We start from the raw sequence: 17,559 nt of genomic DNA, 5'->3' as shown, positions 1-17,559 counted from the left end.
AAAGTCACCGGACCTGCACCATAGTACGGTGAATGGTTGGGCCTTCGCCGGCAGTAACTATTTATTTGGGATGCGAGCTGTATGTAATACTACCAACGCACAATATTCACCGTCTTCGCCGCGCGGTAAGAGAGGAGCCCACGGCAGTCCGGTAGGATAGGCTGAGTTGTGACAAGTTCTACCCCGAAAGTGACCACCTTTGGGGCACTGAGGGACCGCTTGACGTGGCCACTCGTCGGTTTCGGTTTCACCTACTGGCTACTAATTTTAACAGCAGACGTTCGGAGACTGCTAAGTGGGTTTGTTCGTTATGCTTGGTTAGAGCCTATAGGTTAGTCTATTCGAGAACATTTTAGGGCCGTGGTATGATGAATAAATGAATTAGCGGGGAGAGGGCAATATCAGAATAAAGTCGACCATCGGGCACCGGCTGTGTGCCGCAGCGTCTCAGTCAAAAGACACCATAATGGCTGCAATGCTCTGAGTCAGGCTATGCTGGGATGATAAAACACGAGAGGGAGAGGGCAATGTAATGTTCAATCAACCAAGGCTCAATCGGTTCAATCAACCACTGACGACTAGTCCGCTGTACCGCTGGGACGGCATTTCAGCGCCGGGACATACTGTTTTGACGGCAAGTCACAACGGGACAGACTAGAGCATACATTTGTTGAAATGGTCACTCCGAAGCTGACTTCCATCAGTTGTCTGCTAGGCGGACCGTTAATCCGGAACACGGAGAAGTGCAAGCAAGGATGATGGTGAATTAGTCGTAATATACGACAGAAAGCAAACTGGCTCACCAGTCACCAGTTACCGAGTGACCTGACCAGTGTCCACTTTGACATTTGGTCGCTGGTAACACAATTGTACCGGCTATATGTAGTCCTTAAAGTACGATGCGGCAGGAGCTCAGTTGCTAATAGTTGCCTAATCTGCTATTTACTTGTTCGTGTTTAAGAGCTCAGGGCGCTAATGCATAGGTAATGTGTATTGTGTTATGTGTGATAATGTGTGGAAAGCTATGCGTTTGCAATGGAAAAACACTTGCAATGGAAAAAACAGCAATATACCAACACCAATGATGTAAAAAAATGTGCATAATTTAATCCGAATGGCTTTTTTTACGTTTACAGATGTCTGAAATTAAGTTAGAGACAGTCTGGAATCACTGCCATCTAGCGTCAAAAGGGGAGAACTAAAGCTTCATCCTACGTCCGCAGGAGTTGGAATGGGGTTTACAAAAACCGTTCCGGGTCAGTCAATTTTGAGTTTTGAGGAAAATGTTGCGCACAGATATTATTTTTATGTCCTTGCGCCAAATAATATGCCAGTTTCCTTGCAAATTTCGGTTATCGATACACTCTAATGACCAATCTGGCTGAAGAAACCCCTATGGGCATTGAAATCTATGGGGTAAAAACGCCCTTGGAAAGTTTTACCCACGCATTTCTGGCAAGACTATAGCACGCATCCCCCCAATATGGGTATCATATGAAAGCCCATAAAACCCAAACAAAATGGTGGGGTAAAATTTACCAATCCAGGGTAAAGTTTACCCAAGATGAAAATTTTCGGTCAATGGGGCGGCCCCTACGATTTTCTTCAAAATCGGCATGGTGATACTACAGGCCCAGATGACCAATCTGGCTGAAGAAACCCCTATGGGCATTGAAATCTATGGGGTAAAAACGCCCTTGGAAAGTTTTACCCACGCATTTCTGGCAAGACTATCGCACGCATCCCCTTAATATGGGTATCATATGAAAGCTCATGAAAACCCAAACAAAATGGTGGGGTAAAATTTACCCATTACCCCATCCAGGGTAAAGTTTACCCAAGATGAAAATTTTCGGTCAATGGGGCGGCCCCTACGATTTTCTTCAAAATCGGCATGGTGATACTACAGGCCCAGATGACCAATCTGGCTGAAGAAACCCCTATGGGCATTGAAATCTATGGGGTAAAAACGCCCTTGGAAAGTTTTACCCACGCATTTCTGGCAAGACTATCGCACGCATCCCCCCAATATGGGTATCATATGAAAGCTCATGAAAACCCAAACAAAATGGTGGGGTAAAATTTACCCATTACCCCATCCAGGGTAAAGTTTACCCAAGATGAAAATTTTCGGTCAATGGGGCGGCCCCTACGATTTTCTTCAAAATCGGCATGGTGATACTACAGGCCCAGATGACCAATCTGGCTGAAGAAACCCCTATGGGCATTGAAATCTATGGGGTAAAAACGCCCTTGGAAAGTTTTACCCACGCATTTCTGGCAAGACTATCGCACGCATCCCCCCAATATGGGTATCATATGAAAGCCCATAAAAACCCAAACAAAATGGTGGGGTAAAATTTACCCATTACCCCATCCAGGTTAAAGTTTACCCAAGATGAAATTTTTCGGTCAATGGGGCGGCCCCTACGATTTTCTTCAAAATCGGCATGGTGATACTACAGGCCCAGATGACCAATCTGGCTGAAGAAACCCCTATGGGCATTGAAATCTATGGGGTAAAAACGCCCTTGGAAAGTTTTACCCACGCATTTCTGGCAAGACTATAGCACGCATCCCCCCAATATGGGTATCATATGAAAGCTCATGAAAAAAATTTACCCATTACCCCATCCAGGGTAAAGTTTACCCAAGATGAAAATTTTCGGTCAATGGGGCGGCCCCTACGATTTTCTTCAAAATCGGCATGGTGATACTACAGGCCCAGATGACCAATCTGGCTGAAGAAACCCCTATGGGCATTGAAATCTATGGGGTAAAAACGCCCTTGGAAAGTTTTACCCACGCATTTCTGGCAAGACTATCGCACGCATCCCCTTAATATGGGTATCATATGAAAGCTCATGAAAACCCAAACAAAATGGTGGGGTAAAATTTACCCATTACCCCATCCAGGGTAAAGTTTACCCAAGATGAAAATTTTCGGTCAATGGGGCGGCCCCTACGATTTTCTTCAAAATCGGCATGGTGATACTACAGGCCCAGATGACCAATCTGGCTGAAGAAACCCCTATGGGCATTGAAATCTATGGGGTAAAAACGCCCTTGGAAAGTTTTACCCACGCATTTCTGGCAAGACTATCGCACGCATCCCCCCAATATGGGTATCATATGAAAGCTCATGAAAACCCAAACAAAATGGTGGGGTAAAATTTACCCATTACCCCATCCAGGGTAAAGTTTACCCAAGATGAAAATTTTCGGTCAATGGGGCGGCCCCTACGATTTTCTTCAAAATCGGCATGGTGATACTACAGGCCCAGATGACCAATCTGGCTGAAGAAACCCCTATGGGCATTGAAATCTATGGGGTAAAAACGCCCTTGGAAAGTTTTACCCACGCATTTCTGGCAAGACTATCGCACGCATCCCCCAATATGGGTATCATATGAAAGCCCATAAAAACCCAAACAAAATGGTGGGGTAAAATTTACCCATTACCCCATCCAGGTTAAAGTTTACCCAAGATGAAAATTTTCGGTCAATGGGGCGGCCCCTACGATTTTCTTCAAAATCGGCATGGTGATACTACAGGCCCAGATGACCAATCTGGCTGAAGAAACCCCTATGGGCATTGAATTCTATGGGGTAAAAACGCCCTTGGAAAGTTTTACCCACGCATTTCTGGCAAGACTATCGCACGCATCCCCCCAATATGGGTATCATATGAAAGCTCATGAAAACCCAAACAAAATGGTGGGGTAAAATTTACCCATTACCCCATCCAGGGTAAAGTTTACCCAAGATGAAAATTTTTAGTCAATGGGGCGGCCCCTACGATTTTCTTCAAAATCGGCATGGTGATACTACAGGCCCAGATGACCAATCTGGCTGAAGAAACCCCTATGGGCATTGAAATCTATGGGGTAAAAACGCCCTTGGAAAGTTTTACCCACGCATTTCTGGCAAGAATATCGCACGCATCCCCCTAATATGGGTATCATATGAAAGCTCATGAAAACCCAAACAAAAATGGTGGGGTAAAATTTACCCATTACCCCATCCAGGGTAAAGTTTACCCAAGATGAAAATTTTCGGTCAATACGATTTTCTTCAAAATCGGCATGGTGATACTACAGGCCCAGATGACCAATCTGGCTGAAGAATTCCCTATGGGCATTGAAATCTATGGGGTAAAAACGCCCTTGGAAAGTTTTACCCACGCATTTCTGGCAAGACTATCGCACGCATCCCCCCAATATGGGTATCATATGAAAGCTCATGAAAACCCAAACAAAATGATGGGGTTAACTTTACCCTGGATGGGGTAATGGGTAAATTTTACCCCACCATTTTGTTTGGGTTTTTATGGGCTTTCATATGATACCCATATTGGGGGGATGCGTGCGATAGTCTTGCCAGAAATGCGTGGGTAAAACTTTCCAAGGGCGTTTTTACCCCATAGATTTCAATGCCCATAGGGGTTTCTTCAGCCAGATTGGTCATCTGGGCCTGTAGTATCACCATGCCGATTTTGAAGAAAATCGTAGGGGCCGCCCCATTGACCGAAAATTTTCATCTTGGGTAAACTTTACCCTGGATGGGGTAATGGGTAAATTTTACCCCACCATTTTGTTTGGGTTTTTATGGGCTTTCATATGATACCCATATTGGGGGGATGCGTGCGATAGTCTTGCCAGAAATGCGTGGGTAAAACTTTCCAAGGGCGTTTTTACCCCATAGATTTCAATGCCCATAGGGGTTTCTTCAGCCAGATTGGTCATCCGGGCCTGTAGTATCACCATGCCGATTTTGAAGAAAATCGTAGGGGCCGCCCCATTGACCGAAAATTTTCATCTTGGGTAAACTTTACCCTGGATGGGGTAATGGGTAAATTTTACCCCACCATTTTGTTTGGGTTTTCATGAGCTTTCATATGATACCCATATTGGGGGGATGCGTGCGATAGTCTTGCCAGAAATGCGTGGGTAAAACTTTCCAAGGGCGTTTTTACCCCATAGATTTCAATGCCCATAGGGGTTTCTTCAGCCAGATTGATCATCTGGGCCTGTAGTACCACCATGCCGATTTTGAAGAAAATCGTAGGGGCCGCCCCATTGACCGAAAATTTTCATCTTGGGTAAACTTTACCCTGGATGGGGTAATGGGTAAATTTTACCCCACCATTTTGTTTGGGTTTTTATGGGCTTTCATATGATACCCATATTTGGGGGATGCGTGCGATAGTCTTGCCAGAAATGCGTGGGTAAAACTTTCCAAGGGCGTTTTTACCCCATAGATTTCAATGCCCATAGGGGTTTCTTCAGCCAGATTGGTCATCTGGGCCTGTAGTATCACCATGCCGATTTTGAAGAAAATCGTAGGGGCCGCCCCATTGACCGAAAATTTTCATCTTGGGTAAACTTTACCCTGGATGGGGTAATGGGTAAATTTTACCCCACCATTTTGTTTGGGTTTTCATGAGCTTTCATATGATACCCATATTGGGGGGATGCGTGCGATAGTCTTGCCAGAAATGCGTGGGTAAAACTTTCCAAGGGCGTTTTTACCCCATAGATTTCAATGCCCATAGGGGTTTCTTCAGCCAGATTGATCATCTGGGCCTGTAGTACCACCATGCCGATTTTGAAGAAAATCGTAGGGGCCGCCCCATTGACCGAAAATTTTCATCTTGGGTAAACTTTACCCTGGATGGGGTAATGGGTAAATTTTACCCCACCATTTTGTTTGGGTTTTCATGAGCTTTCATATGATACCCATATTAGGGGGATGCGTGCGATATTCTTGCCAGAAATGCGTGGGTAAAACTTTCCAAGGGCGTTTTTACCCCATAGATTTCAATGCCCATAGGGGTTTCTTCAGCCAGATTGGTCATCTGGGCCTGTAGTATCACCATGCCGATTTTGAAGAAAATCGTAGGGGCCGCCCCATTGACCGAAAATTTTCATCTTGGGTAAACTTTACCCTGGATGGGGTAATGGGTAAATTTTACCCCACCATTTTGTTTGGGTTTTCATGAGCTTTCATATGATACCCATATTGGGGGGATGCGTGCGATAGTCTTGCCAGAAATGCGTGGGTAAAACTTTCCAAGGGCGTTTTTACCCCATAGATTTTAATGCCCATAGGGGTTTCTTCAGCCAGATTGGTCATCTGGGCCTGTAGTATCACCATGCCGATTTTGAAGAAAATCGTAGGGGCCGCCCCATTGACCGAAAATTTTCATCTTGGGTAAACTTTACCCTGGATGGGGTAATGGGTAAATTTTACCCCACCATTTTGTTTGGGTTTTATGGGCTTTCATATGATACCCATATTGGGGGGATGCGTGCGATAGTCTTGCCAGAAATGCGTGGGTAAAACTTTCCAAGGGCGTTTTTACCCCATAGATTTCAATGCCCATAGGGGTTTCTTCAGCCAGATTGGTCATCTGGGCCTGTAGTATCACCATGCCGATTTTGAAGAAAATCGTAGGGGCCGCCCCATTGACCGAAAATTTTCATCTTGGGTAAACTTTACCCTGGATGGGGTAATGGGTAAATTTTACCCCACCATTTTGTTTGGGTTTTCATGAGCTTTCATATGATACCCATATTAGGGGGATGCGTGCGATAGTCTTGCCAGAAATGCGTAGGTAAAACTTTCCAAGGGCGTTTTTACCCCATAGATTTCAATGCCCATAGGGGTTTCTTCAGCCAGATTGGTCATCTGGGCCTGTAGTATCACCATGCCGATTTTGAAGAAAATCGTAGGGGCCGCCCCATTGACCGAAAATTTTCATCCTGGTTAAATCATGCTTTTGGTTAAATTGATCCGGTATTTAACCATATCATTAGGTCCGGGGTGAAGAGATCTTTCAAATGGTCGTCTTATTTTTCAGTTTCGTCCAGCCGTTTAGGCGTAAAACGGTTTTTAGATTTTTCGCTAGATTTCTAGATTTTTCCCTAGATTTCTATATTTTTCCCTAGATTTGGCAGCCCCAATCTGGGCTGGGCCGAATGTGGGCTGAATGTGGGCTAACTTCCGTTACATCCAACCCCAACAACCCACGCGGCTTTACCCCGCGTTCGATGTCTCTCGGACGGCGAAGATTCTACGCCGTCCGGCCAATCACGTTCTATAACCGCAGCCGAGCCCCCGCTGACCTTGGACGGGATTGGCCGGACGACGTAGAATCTTCGTCGTCCGAGAGACATCGAACGCGGGGTCAATGTTTGCGCCAGAAACGTATGTAGTGCGGCATAATTGTAGTACCAAAAACGCAGTGAACTTTTATGCAAAGATATAACTCTTGAATTCATGCCTCTTTAGGACCAAAAACTAATATAACCTGACTTAATTCTACCTCATGAGCTTAAATAAATGACCTTACAACCTAGGTACCTAAAAACTACTTATCTAACATGTAAAGGCTACTAAGAGGGAACATATCACTTACAACTTTCCGTCTAAATTTTGCAGCGTTTTAGTATAATTTCAACATAATTTATGGGACAAATACCTATAGATTGCTTACCATTATATCGTGCATTACTTGAGGTCTGCTGGCCGTTACGGTACGTAAAATTAATAAAAATTGTGTTTTTTTGCAAGTATTTGACGTTTTGCGTGTTGATGATATTCCTCCCTTTCATGGAATCTGAATGAAGAAGCTTTTTTCAGTCATTAAAAAGTGATCTGAAATAAGTCATTTTGATGATTGCATTATAGCTAAATGAAAAAAAAATTATTTCAAATTTATTTTTGAAAATAACTGGACCTTGGAACCAGGGTGAGCAGTCTGCAGTCAGTAGGTTCCCCTAAGGATAGGGCCTTGCCCTAAGGTAACAGGAGGGCTGTTCAACGGCCCTGTGTGCGGTCGGACCGCACACAGCCTCCAAGCTCCGCCCACTGCGTCCCTACGTCAGCATTCCGTCACCGCACACAGCGATCGCTGTGGCTGGTCGGGACTGGCCACAGCGGACCGTCCACCGCACGCAGCCGTGACGTCAGAGTCGCCTACCCATCCCCTACCCCCACGCCTGCTGGACGTACCGCACACACCGCACGCAGCAGTGTGCGGTGCCCGTGAACACCCCTAGGGACCCCAGACCCCTCAGGGTAGCAGGGGTTTCATAGGTTACCAAGGGCTCCTCAAGCGACGAGGGGCCTTTTAGTTGAGAGATGACAGCCTTTTTTATAGGTAGGTACCTCTTAAGAACTAAGAACACATCACTAATTTGGCCATTGATGAACAACAATTCAAATTCCAAATAATGTGTGACCCCTATTGATAACTATTGATTCTTTATTTCTGGTAATCATGTAATGTCAATTTTTAAGAAGTGTGGTGGGACGCTAGCAGCCAAAGGGGGAAGGGCACTGGGCACGTGGGCCCAGCCCCCGTTCACGAGCTCCAACCTGAGTAGTAAAGGAATCTTGTGTGGGCCATGCCTGCCCCTCAGCACTGAAAGCCTTGAGCCTCAGTGTGCCCTTGGTGGTGCCACACCACCAGCTGCCCCATTTGGGGAAGGCTTTCAGTTGTCTTAAATATTTTGGTAAATTTGCTTTCTTCTTTCATAGTTACCTACCTATGTTTTTGGCTTGCTATAAAAATGAATATTTTGGCAGAACCATTTGTAATTCCTTGTTTTTCCTTGTTGATAGGTTTTATAGATGCTGATTGTTTTTTTTTCTGTTTCCAGCTTGGCCCTTGGGCCTTGGGACTAATCATTGGCAGATTGCAGAGTGCCCCTCAATCTGAGAGTCTGGGCCACGGAGCTGTCTACTGCCGTACAGTCTGGTGGACGCTGTCGGGCGTCGTCTGCGGCCGAATGCTAGGCTCGCTCACGGTCGCTCTGTACCTGGTGTCGCGGTGCTTGGAGCAGGTCATGGGTCAGGTGTTGGCGCGGCTAGCTCCGGACTGGCGGGGTGCGACGGATGGCCCCGCAGCGGCCGACGCCCGCGGTCAGGACGAGTGCGGCGGCCGGCTGCACGCGCCCGCTCGCGGCCTGCACCGCGTGGCGCTGCACGATGACGAGGAGATGGTGATCCGAGAGAAGGTCGAAAACGGCACGCGGCAGGAGCACCACAGCGAGGCTGTGCTCCTCGAACACCAGCCCAATGGTGTGCTCCTGGTGCAGCCCGCCGAGCCGGCTGGCCAAGTGCTGCCGGTCAAGCGGCCGCCGCCGCCGGCCTCCGAGCAGACGGAGTCCAAGCGGCGGCTGCCGGCCGAGCTGGGCACCCTGATCCGCTGTCAGTACTCGTTCCTGGACGACCCAGAGACGGTGGACTATCTGCGCACCTCCAAGGTGTTGTTCGTACTGCGCGGTCTGCCCGGCTGCGGCAAAACCTATCTGGCCGACAAGATAGCGACCACCTACCCGGGCGCCGTCCTGTGCTCGGCCGATCACTTCTTCATGAAAGATGGCAGGTGAGTAGGTACTAGGCAGGAAACTGGTAAAGTACATCTTAATTTACTACCTATGAAAGGTGTGGGAACAGAGCTGTTATTATTTTCATGTTGCATTATTGGTAAGCTGTTTCTCAGCTGCTTTGCGTGGTTTATGTGCTCGTTAGTTACCGATGTTTCTTTCTCGGATTTTTTTTTACGTTTCTTTGGTAATGACATTGGTCCTGGTTTTGGTGAACGTTCTATGCTGATACAGGTAAAGGCACGATATTCCAAGTCTGTTTTTGTGAATGCGTCTTGGTGTCTCCAGGTCTGATAAGCTGTCAGTTGATACACCGTGTTCGGGTTTTATCTGTCTGTCGCCAGCTACCAGTTCGATCGTGAGCAGCTGTCGGCGGCGCACGAGTCGTGTAAGCAGCGCGCCGAACACGCCTGTCTGGAGCAGCGCAGTCACATCGTCGTGGACAACACCAACCTGCGCTACTGGGAGTGGTCCGAGTACGCCAAGCTGGCGGCGCGTCACCACTACCTGGTGCTGGTGCAGGAGCCGGCGACGGCCTGGCGCCGCGACCCGCACCGGCTGGCCATCACCAACTGCCACGGCGTCACCGAACAGGAGATCAGGTACCGCTCAGCAGCCGGAGGCGACGGGCGGGGACGTACGCCGACAGGCCGCGTAAATTACTCGGGGCAGACGGTCACACCCTACCTAAGCAGCTGTGTGTTGGTGAAGCGTACTTACCAGTGCGCTAGTTTGTACCAACATATTACACATCGGTATGTGCAAAGCATGTCATGGAAAATGTAGGACTTACTGATGCGATATTTAGCAGATAGGTAAGGATAATTCGCTATTAATGTTTCGACATCCTATATTACAGAAGCGTTTACACGCACTGGAGATTATCCTTTTTGTGCATACTAGAAACTAGAAAGCCATAGACGAACTGTTCTGAATAGAATGCTATTCACGGTTTCGACCGTTATTATCAAGCGAGACCTTACCACCCCTGTTTTCTCATGGTTTCAGGAAGAAGCTGAAGTCGATACAGGAGCCGGTACCAAAGTATTATGGCTGGTTTCTGAACGCCGCCGATTGTCGCGATCTGCTGGACCGAGTTTGGAGCCTCCTGCAGACGATGCACCGTGCCAGCGACCAGTTCAGAGAGGAGTTGACCCTGATGACTGGCAGTGACAGCATCTCGGGTGAGCCTCCCGTAGCCTGCTGGGCGACAGAAAGTCGTACTGCGATGCGTTGCCAGTTGCCTGTCATTGGCAGCCTGCTCTAGCATGGCCAATATTAGTAAGTGATGTTGTTGAGTGTGCACTGTCATCGGCGCTGATGTGAAACGGTGTAGTGTGTTCCGTGCCGGTAACCGTCCCACTGTGTGACCGCCAGACCTGGGCTCGCTGTACCAGCCGCCTGCCGAGCTGCTCCACTGCACGGCGTTCTTCTGCGGCGGCCGGGCGCGCGCCGCCGCCGGCCGCCAGTACGGCGAGCGGGCCGAGGTGCGGCGCGCGCTGGGCGCCCTCTCCACGGCGCGCCTGACAGCCGTCCTGATCACACCTCGCACTGTCTGCGGCCGGGTGACGCTGGACGCCGAGCAGCTGGCGCTGTGGCACCAGCCGGACCGGGAGGCGGGCCCGCCGCCGCCGGCGCGGCCCGAGCGGCCCCGACCGCCACCCGCCGGCTGGCAGGTGGGCGCCGCCCAGCCCTCTCTGGCCGTCTCCGGCTCGAAGCGGCCGGCACGGACCGAGTGCGGCCGGCGCGCGCACGTGACGCTGGGCTGCCGGCCCGGCTGGCCGCCGGTGACGGCCGGGTGCGACCTGCTGACGGCGCTGGACCGACTGGAGGCCAGTCCGGAACTGCTGCGGCGGCCGCCGGCGGCAGCGGCGGGCCGCGCCGCGCTGCACCATCTCGGCGAGCAGCTGTGGTACCTGGACCTGGACAGGGACCTGGTGGTGGATGTGATGTTCAGCGGCCGCTACTGAGCGTCCGGCGAGGCGGGATGGGCGGACTGGCCTGCCCTCTGCGAACGAAGACTGACCTGGAGAGTGGCAGTCTGCCTGTAGCGCTGACTGCTGGTTCAGACAGTCTGCCTTACCAGTGACTGGTCCTGACAGACTGGACTGCTGCCAGTCTGTCAGACTGCCGACACGAACGGACTGACCTGTACAATCGGGTGGCCCGTTGGCCTGTTTGCTTTACGTGGGTAACTTTTTAAGTGCAAATTGGACAGGCCACAGGCCTGTCTATTCTGTTTTATTGGGTTGGGTGCGGTACTATCACGTAGCTGCTCCTCGTGCTCATGAATAATCGTACTCATGAAACATTACGGATACCAAATACTGTTACAATGCGCACGCATTGATTGTATTGTATGCATTGTTTATGACTGTCATTCATCTCCAACTCTAACTATCTCCAACTATCACACCATTGACCTGTAGAGGCTGTGGAGGTCGATACATCACAAAGCCGAAAGCCCTAGGAAATCGACTTGTGTGTGGGTTCGTGTAGGTGGTTGTGCTTGGCTCATTGTATATAATCATCATTTTGCAGTTATCGCATATTAGTACTATCAGATCTCTCGCGGTTGGGTTCGTGTTTTCATCCCGCGATATATTTGTTTTGTTTTGTTGGTACTTGAATGCGGTTTTTATTTCAATGATGTTTGACTAATGCTATTTCCTTTTGTTTTGCGTTACTCAACGAAACTTCTTTGTTACATTGCACAAAACGTTTCGGTGAAGTAGGTACTGAAGTGACAGCATGTGTGTCCTCTCCGTCACACATAACACGTTGTGTTATTATTGTTCGAAACTTCGCGATAGTTGGTACATGCATCGCGCATCGTTTAAACTCAATGAATTCACCAATCACCTCACCACATTGGATCGTACAATGTTATGTTTGCTTAATTGTTATGCTATCTACGAATAAAATGAAATTGCACAAACATATGCATATGTTGTAACGTATTGTATAACCGCCTCCCCCCTCCCCAATCGGTTTCTGGGTAGACAACCGAGTACCGACAGCAGTGAATGACGTCCAATGCAGCTACAACAGCGTGGCAAAGTATCTTATTGGGCCCCATATCGTTATGTGACATTCACCTCAATGCAACGTCTCCATCTCCAAAGATCAAAGTAGTGATCGTGAATGTATCTATTCTATTGTGATGTTCCGTGGCCGTTGTTCCGTCCAGCCGACACTAATCGTAAATCGCCCGTTTGTTCCGTACAGCCGACACTAATGGTAAATCACCTCCAGTGGCTACTGCCCCGATCAGCGGTATCGGTGTGCGGGCGTGGGACCGGCGCAGGTCGTCCCATTGATTGCCGCCGCGCGGGAATCTCCCACGGGCCGTTCGATGTCGGCTGTACCCCGCCGCCTGGGTACGACCGTGCAGTACACACGGGTCGGTGGTGCCATCAGAGATGCCCCGTTGGCGCGCGCTGGTACGGCTCGGCTCCCCGCTGGCCGCCAGCGCCGTACTGGGTGCGCTGGCCACCCTTCTGCTCACCAGTCCTTCAGGTGACGGTAAGACGGTGCCGTCCGACTCCGCGGCGCGAGGACATCTGGAAACTGGTCCACTTTGCAAAACTGATCATCGAACCCTACCTATTTGTTGTGCTGTTAAGCCCGCATCTGTGTTTGGCGTAGGAGAGAATGGAATAAATAAGGGAGAGTCGGAGTTTTACAGTGTGTGCGTACTGCGTACCGATATCTAGAGTTAGGATTGGAATAAGTTCTTCCGTATCTACGTTGTCATACATTTCCAATCGGAGTGCTGGAAACGGTGAATACCACCCTGACTGGATGCACAGATACGGCGGATCGCTACCGTTGTCACCTCTGTCGTCTCCACTCTGACCTACAGACCTGCTGCCGGAGCGGTCCGCTCTGTTCTCCGAGAGCAGCCTGCACCGTCACGTGCTCTGTGGTGACAGTGTGGAGCTGCGCCGGACGATGGCAGCGCGGCTGGACCGCATCCGGACAGAGCTGGCCACCGCTGCAGGTAGGAGCCGTGTCAGTCACTCAGACATTATGCGTGATTGTCGAGATATAAGTGCTCCCGAGTAACTCCAGAGCAACTGCTCCAGCTCATCACAGACCTTATGCTGAGATACTGGGGCAAAAAATGTATTTTGTCGCAATTGAGTGCTGCACCGCCAGATAATGTTCGTTAACCAATGCAATGAACGCATTGCATATAGTTGTGTACTGTATAGTCGACTTGGCATGCCCTGAATCAATGCCACATTATCTGTGCCGCAGAGCTGAACCGTCAGCCGGACCCGGCGGTGCTGTCTCAGCTCACAGAGCTGGCGCAGCGGCTGGACGCCCGAGCGGCGCTGGCGCAGCTCGACCCCGACGAGCTCGACAAGACGTTCGGCCTCGACCAGGACTCGGAGTCGGAGTCGGAGTCGGAGTCGGAGTCGGCGCGGCCGGAGGTCTGTCCGGAACTGTACCACGGAGCAGCGGACGACGCGCCCCTGCACAACAACGGATTTGTTACGGAGGAGTGTAAGGTAATAACACAGGCCACAGAGATTCGTACTTGCGGAAAGGGTAGTGTGCTTGCTCAAACGCTGCTCAAACAGATAGGTGCGTTTCGCATTGACAAAATATTGTGGGCAAAACTTCAATGAAAGCGTGATATTGTGTCCGGCTTTACTTTTACAATGGACTTTGTCGATCATATTCGCCTGGTAAACACGCGACACCAAGTGACACTTTGCTTGCAGTGAAAGATCTCTATGACAGTGGACGGCGCATCCTAAATAAATACACCGTTTTGGGCCGTGTCCGTATCTTCTCAGGAAGCCCCGCCACTCTACACAGTCATCTCGGTGCTGATGCCCGTCACAGACTCCAGTGCGGCCCCTGACGCCGCCAGAGTCGTCACCCAGCTGCTCCAGCTGTACCCGCGCCTGCCGGTGATCGTGGCCGCTGCCGCCGCCGAGACGGGGGCTCTGCGGGCGCTTCTGCCGCGGGGAGAGCCCTCTGTGAAACTGGTACCGGCAGAGTTGTCCGGCAGCGCGCGGCTCGGAACGCTGCTGAATAAAGCGGCGGCCGCAGCTAGCACGCCGTACGTGCTGGTGGCGCGTCAGCTCAGCCATGCTACCGGCGAACTGCTTCTGGAGCGGCACGTTCGCGTGCTGGGCGGACTGGCCATGGTGGACGCGGTGGGCGGAGCGGCGCGCAACCGCTCCGGTCACTGGCGTGCCGGCTGCCTGCAGACCACGATGTCCGGACACCGTCTCAGCTACAGCGCCGGCTACCGGCACTCGGCGCTCGAGTGCATGCTCTGCGACCACCTGGACGAGTCGTTCGCTACGCGCACGGCCACGCTGCGCGATCTGCCGCTGGACACCACGTTGCCTGATGCTGTGGTCGTGCACGACTGGTTCCTGCGACTGCGGCGCGGCGCGCGACTGGCGGCGCTCTGTCCCGATATCATGTACGAGTCGGCGCGCCGGCCCACCGCCGAGGAGCGCGCCGTCGACGCCTGGCGCCAGCTGGCCACCAAGTGGCAGCTGAGCTCCCTGTCACTGGCCGGCGGCACGCAGCATAAGTTCCGGTGTCGAGACGTGGCCATTCAGTGTAACCCGCTGCGCACGGCACGGTTCTACAGCCAGCCGCCGTGCTGTCAGGACCAGCTAGAGCGTGCTCTCCGGCTGGTGACCGCCGCCCTGGCTGAGTCGGGCGTCAAACACGAACTGGAGGCGGGCGCCCTACTAGCTGCCATCAAACTGGGCGAACCTCTGCCCTGGGGCATCAACACGCAAATCGCCATCAACGCGGACGACTTTGAGCTTGTCAGCTCGCGGATGTCTCGTCTGCGGCGGTACGGTCTCGTGTTGGAGCCGGTGACGGAGCCTGTGCCGGCCAACGCCACAAACTCCGAGGCACGGCTGGCCACCGTGCTGCGTGTGCATACCCCGGCAATGTTGATCACGCTGCGACCCGAGCATCACTTCAGCACCGATCAGCTGCCAGCTGAGCTGCGCCGCCGACCCACCCTGGTGCGGCTGGGCGGCGTCTGGCTGCCCGGGCACGCCAACCCCGGCCGGTACGCCCGCAACCGCTACGGCTACGACTGTCTGAAGCACGCCGTGCACTGGCGGTACGCCAATGATGAACTGGTGGGTGAGTACAGCCGGTACGTGGCCGGTGTGTGGCCGGCGTGCCCCAACCACCACCATGCGTGTCTGGACCAGTTGCCGGCGGACGGCAGTCTCGGACTGCCCTGACCTGACCTCTGACTGGAGAGGAGATGGCGACGGAGACGGGAGCACGCCGCTTTGACCTGTGGTATAGCGTGCCTTGACCTGACTTGCGACTTGCGAGTCCCTTGCTCAGTCCCACCACAGACAAGCACAATTTGCTTGCACCCCACTCGCCGCTAGTCTAAATAAAATCAGTCATGTGTGTGGCTTTGTCTTGACATTTATGTACCGTGTACGAGTGTTGAACCGCGGACGTGACAATACAAACGTGATTTAACGGCCATGTCTGTTGTTAATCTATCATGTGTGGCTCTTGTGATAAGCAGCTATGATCGTGAATAAAATAGGAGCAACGCAAGTTGCGAGCGACCTCTGCCTTCCACGATGCTAGTTCAGCTTATACACTAGTCCCTAGGTGGCGCTAGTGGTATACGCCTGAAAGTATGCTGCACCGCATAACACGGAATCGGGTTCTCCGGCTTAGGGTGAAGTCGTATAAGAGTACGCACTAAGTGGATTTCTTGCTCTCATTTGTTTAATATTTGAAAGAAAGAAATCGCAAAGAGGGAATATCCTCTTGAGTCCCGCCAATTCGCCCATGAATGGAGAGCAACGAAACTTTTTTGGCTGAGAGCTTTGGTGCCAATAATGACCAGATTGGTGACATTTCAGCCGTGAAGGTCATCGCGCATGCGCAGTGACATGTATACTGGGATATACAAAAATACTCAAAGCCTATAAAATCTGACTGAAATGCAATCCATGAAAACTTCCATACAAACACCAAAGCGTATTTTTTCGTTTGTTTAGGACGTAAAATGGCTAATAGTATTGACACGTTTAATTATCAACACCACTCGCCCTTAACTTCCGCTTCTTCTGCCCCTTGCCCACTGCTCTTAGGTCTTAAGTTGCCATTTCCTTTGAAGATATGGAACTTGTAGCACCTGTTGCGAATCGATAAACAGTAGAGGAAGACCTTGCAGCATTATCTGAAGCGACATCTCTAAAAAATTCGCCGTATGGTGTGTTTTAGAGAGGTGCTTGCCTATGTCATTGTGCTTAGGGGTCGGATTCTAATTCATCGGGCGATTTATCAAACTTTGAGTGAGGATCTACGGTCATTGAGGTCGCCAACGATTCGAAGAATGTTAACGCTCAACCACAGAGCCATTTGAAGGCATAATGTTGTTTGTGAGCCACAAAAATGGCTTTAACTAACCCAGCAACCATGTATACTACAGTATACATGACTAGTCCTAGGCACAGTCCGTTGTATACTGACGTTTACATTTCTCCGTCGTGCAGGATCCCGTTGGTCACTCGGGTGTACATTTATTTTTTCAGAGGTCAATTCCTCCGAATAATTGTAGTGCTACTTCTTAAGCACGTCTCAAAATTTTTCGGGCCAAGGACATTTGTATACCTTAGTACCTATACATGAACTTTAATTCTTTCTGGAAAAGTTCCAAAAACACAATTTTGTTTACAAAACCTGCAAGCAATGATCAACAACGAATGGTTATGTTAGCAAAACAACAGTTTTCGATGAGTCATTCTCTTAAAAAGAAATAACAGGAAAATAATTAGGAGACGTACCTCTATGCTGCGACCGCCGAGATACCGGGAAGATTGAAGCGCTGAGGCGTCAACAAATTCAACTTGAGGATATAAATTCAGCCACCAGGTGGCGGACCATGGCATGAAGAATGCAACGCATGGCCATGAAATAGCCTAGCCATTAGTGAATTCCGTAGAGATCGACTTAAGACGATGTATACCCCAGTATACAAAAAGAACCAAGAGGATATTAAAGTTAATTGAATTAGCCATCAACCCATGGGGCAACGATCCTTCAGCGTAAACGGAAGTGGTCAAAAACTGACATTTTCTGAACCGCTGCAGTTGCGTACTCTTACCATACGGGGTGTGTAAGAGTACGCACG

General features: G+C 50.4%; 1 protein-coding gene across 1 annotated transcript; it reads left to right on the top strand.

Annotated features, from left to right (window-relative positions):
* The first annotated feature begins 7,229 nt into the window (after positions 1-7,229).
* Positions 7,230-12,335, top strand: LOC122389176 (2',3'-cyclic-nucleotide 3'-phosphodiesterase-like). The gene is made up of 5 exons (XM_043380936.1): positions 7,230-7,538; positions 8,667-9,394; positions 9,740-9,997; positions 10,404-10,579; positions 10,773-12,335. Exons 2-5 carry the CDS (start codon positions 8,796-8,798, stop codon positions 11,363-11,365), a joined length of 1,626 nt encoding a protein of 541 aa, XP_043236871.1. The 5' UTR covers positions 7,230-7,538; positions 8,667-8,795; the 3' UTR covers positions 11,366-12,335.
* Positions 12,336-17,559: the final 5,224 nt, after the last annotated feature.

The sequence above is a fragment of the Amphibalanus amphitrite genome, unplaced genomic scaffold (genome assembly GCF_019059575.1).
Source record: "Amphibalanus amphitrite isolate SeventyFive unplaced genomic scaffold, NRLGWU_Aamphi_draft 000346F_arrow, whole genome shotgun sequence".
Lineage (NCBI taxonomy): Eukaryota > Metazoa > Arthropoda > Thecostraca > Balanomorpha > Balanidae > Amphibalanus > Amphibalanus amphitrite.
Note: the sequence above shows the minus strand (reverse complement) of the source record. Positions and strands in the feature narration are given on the sequence as shown.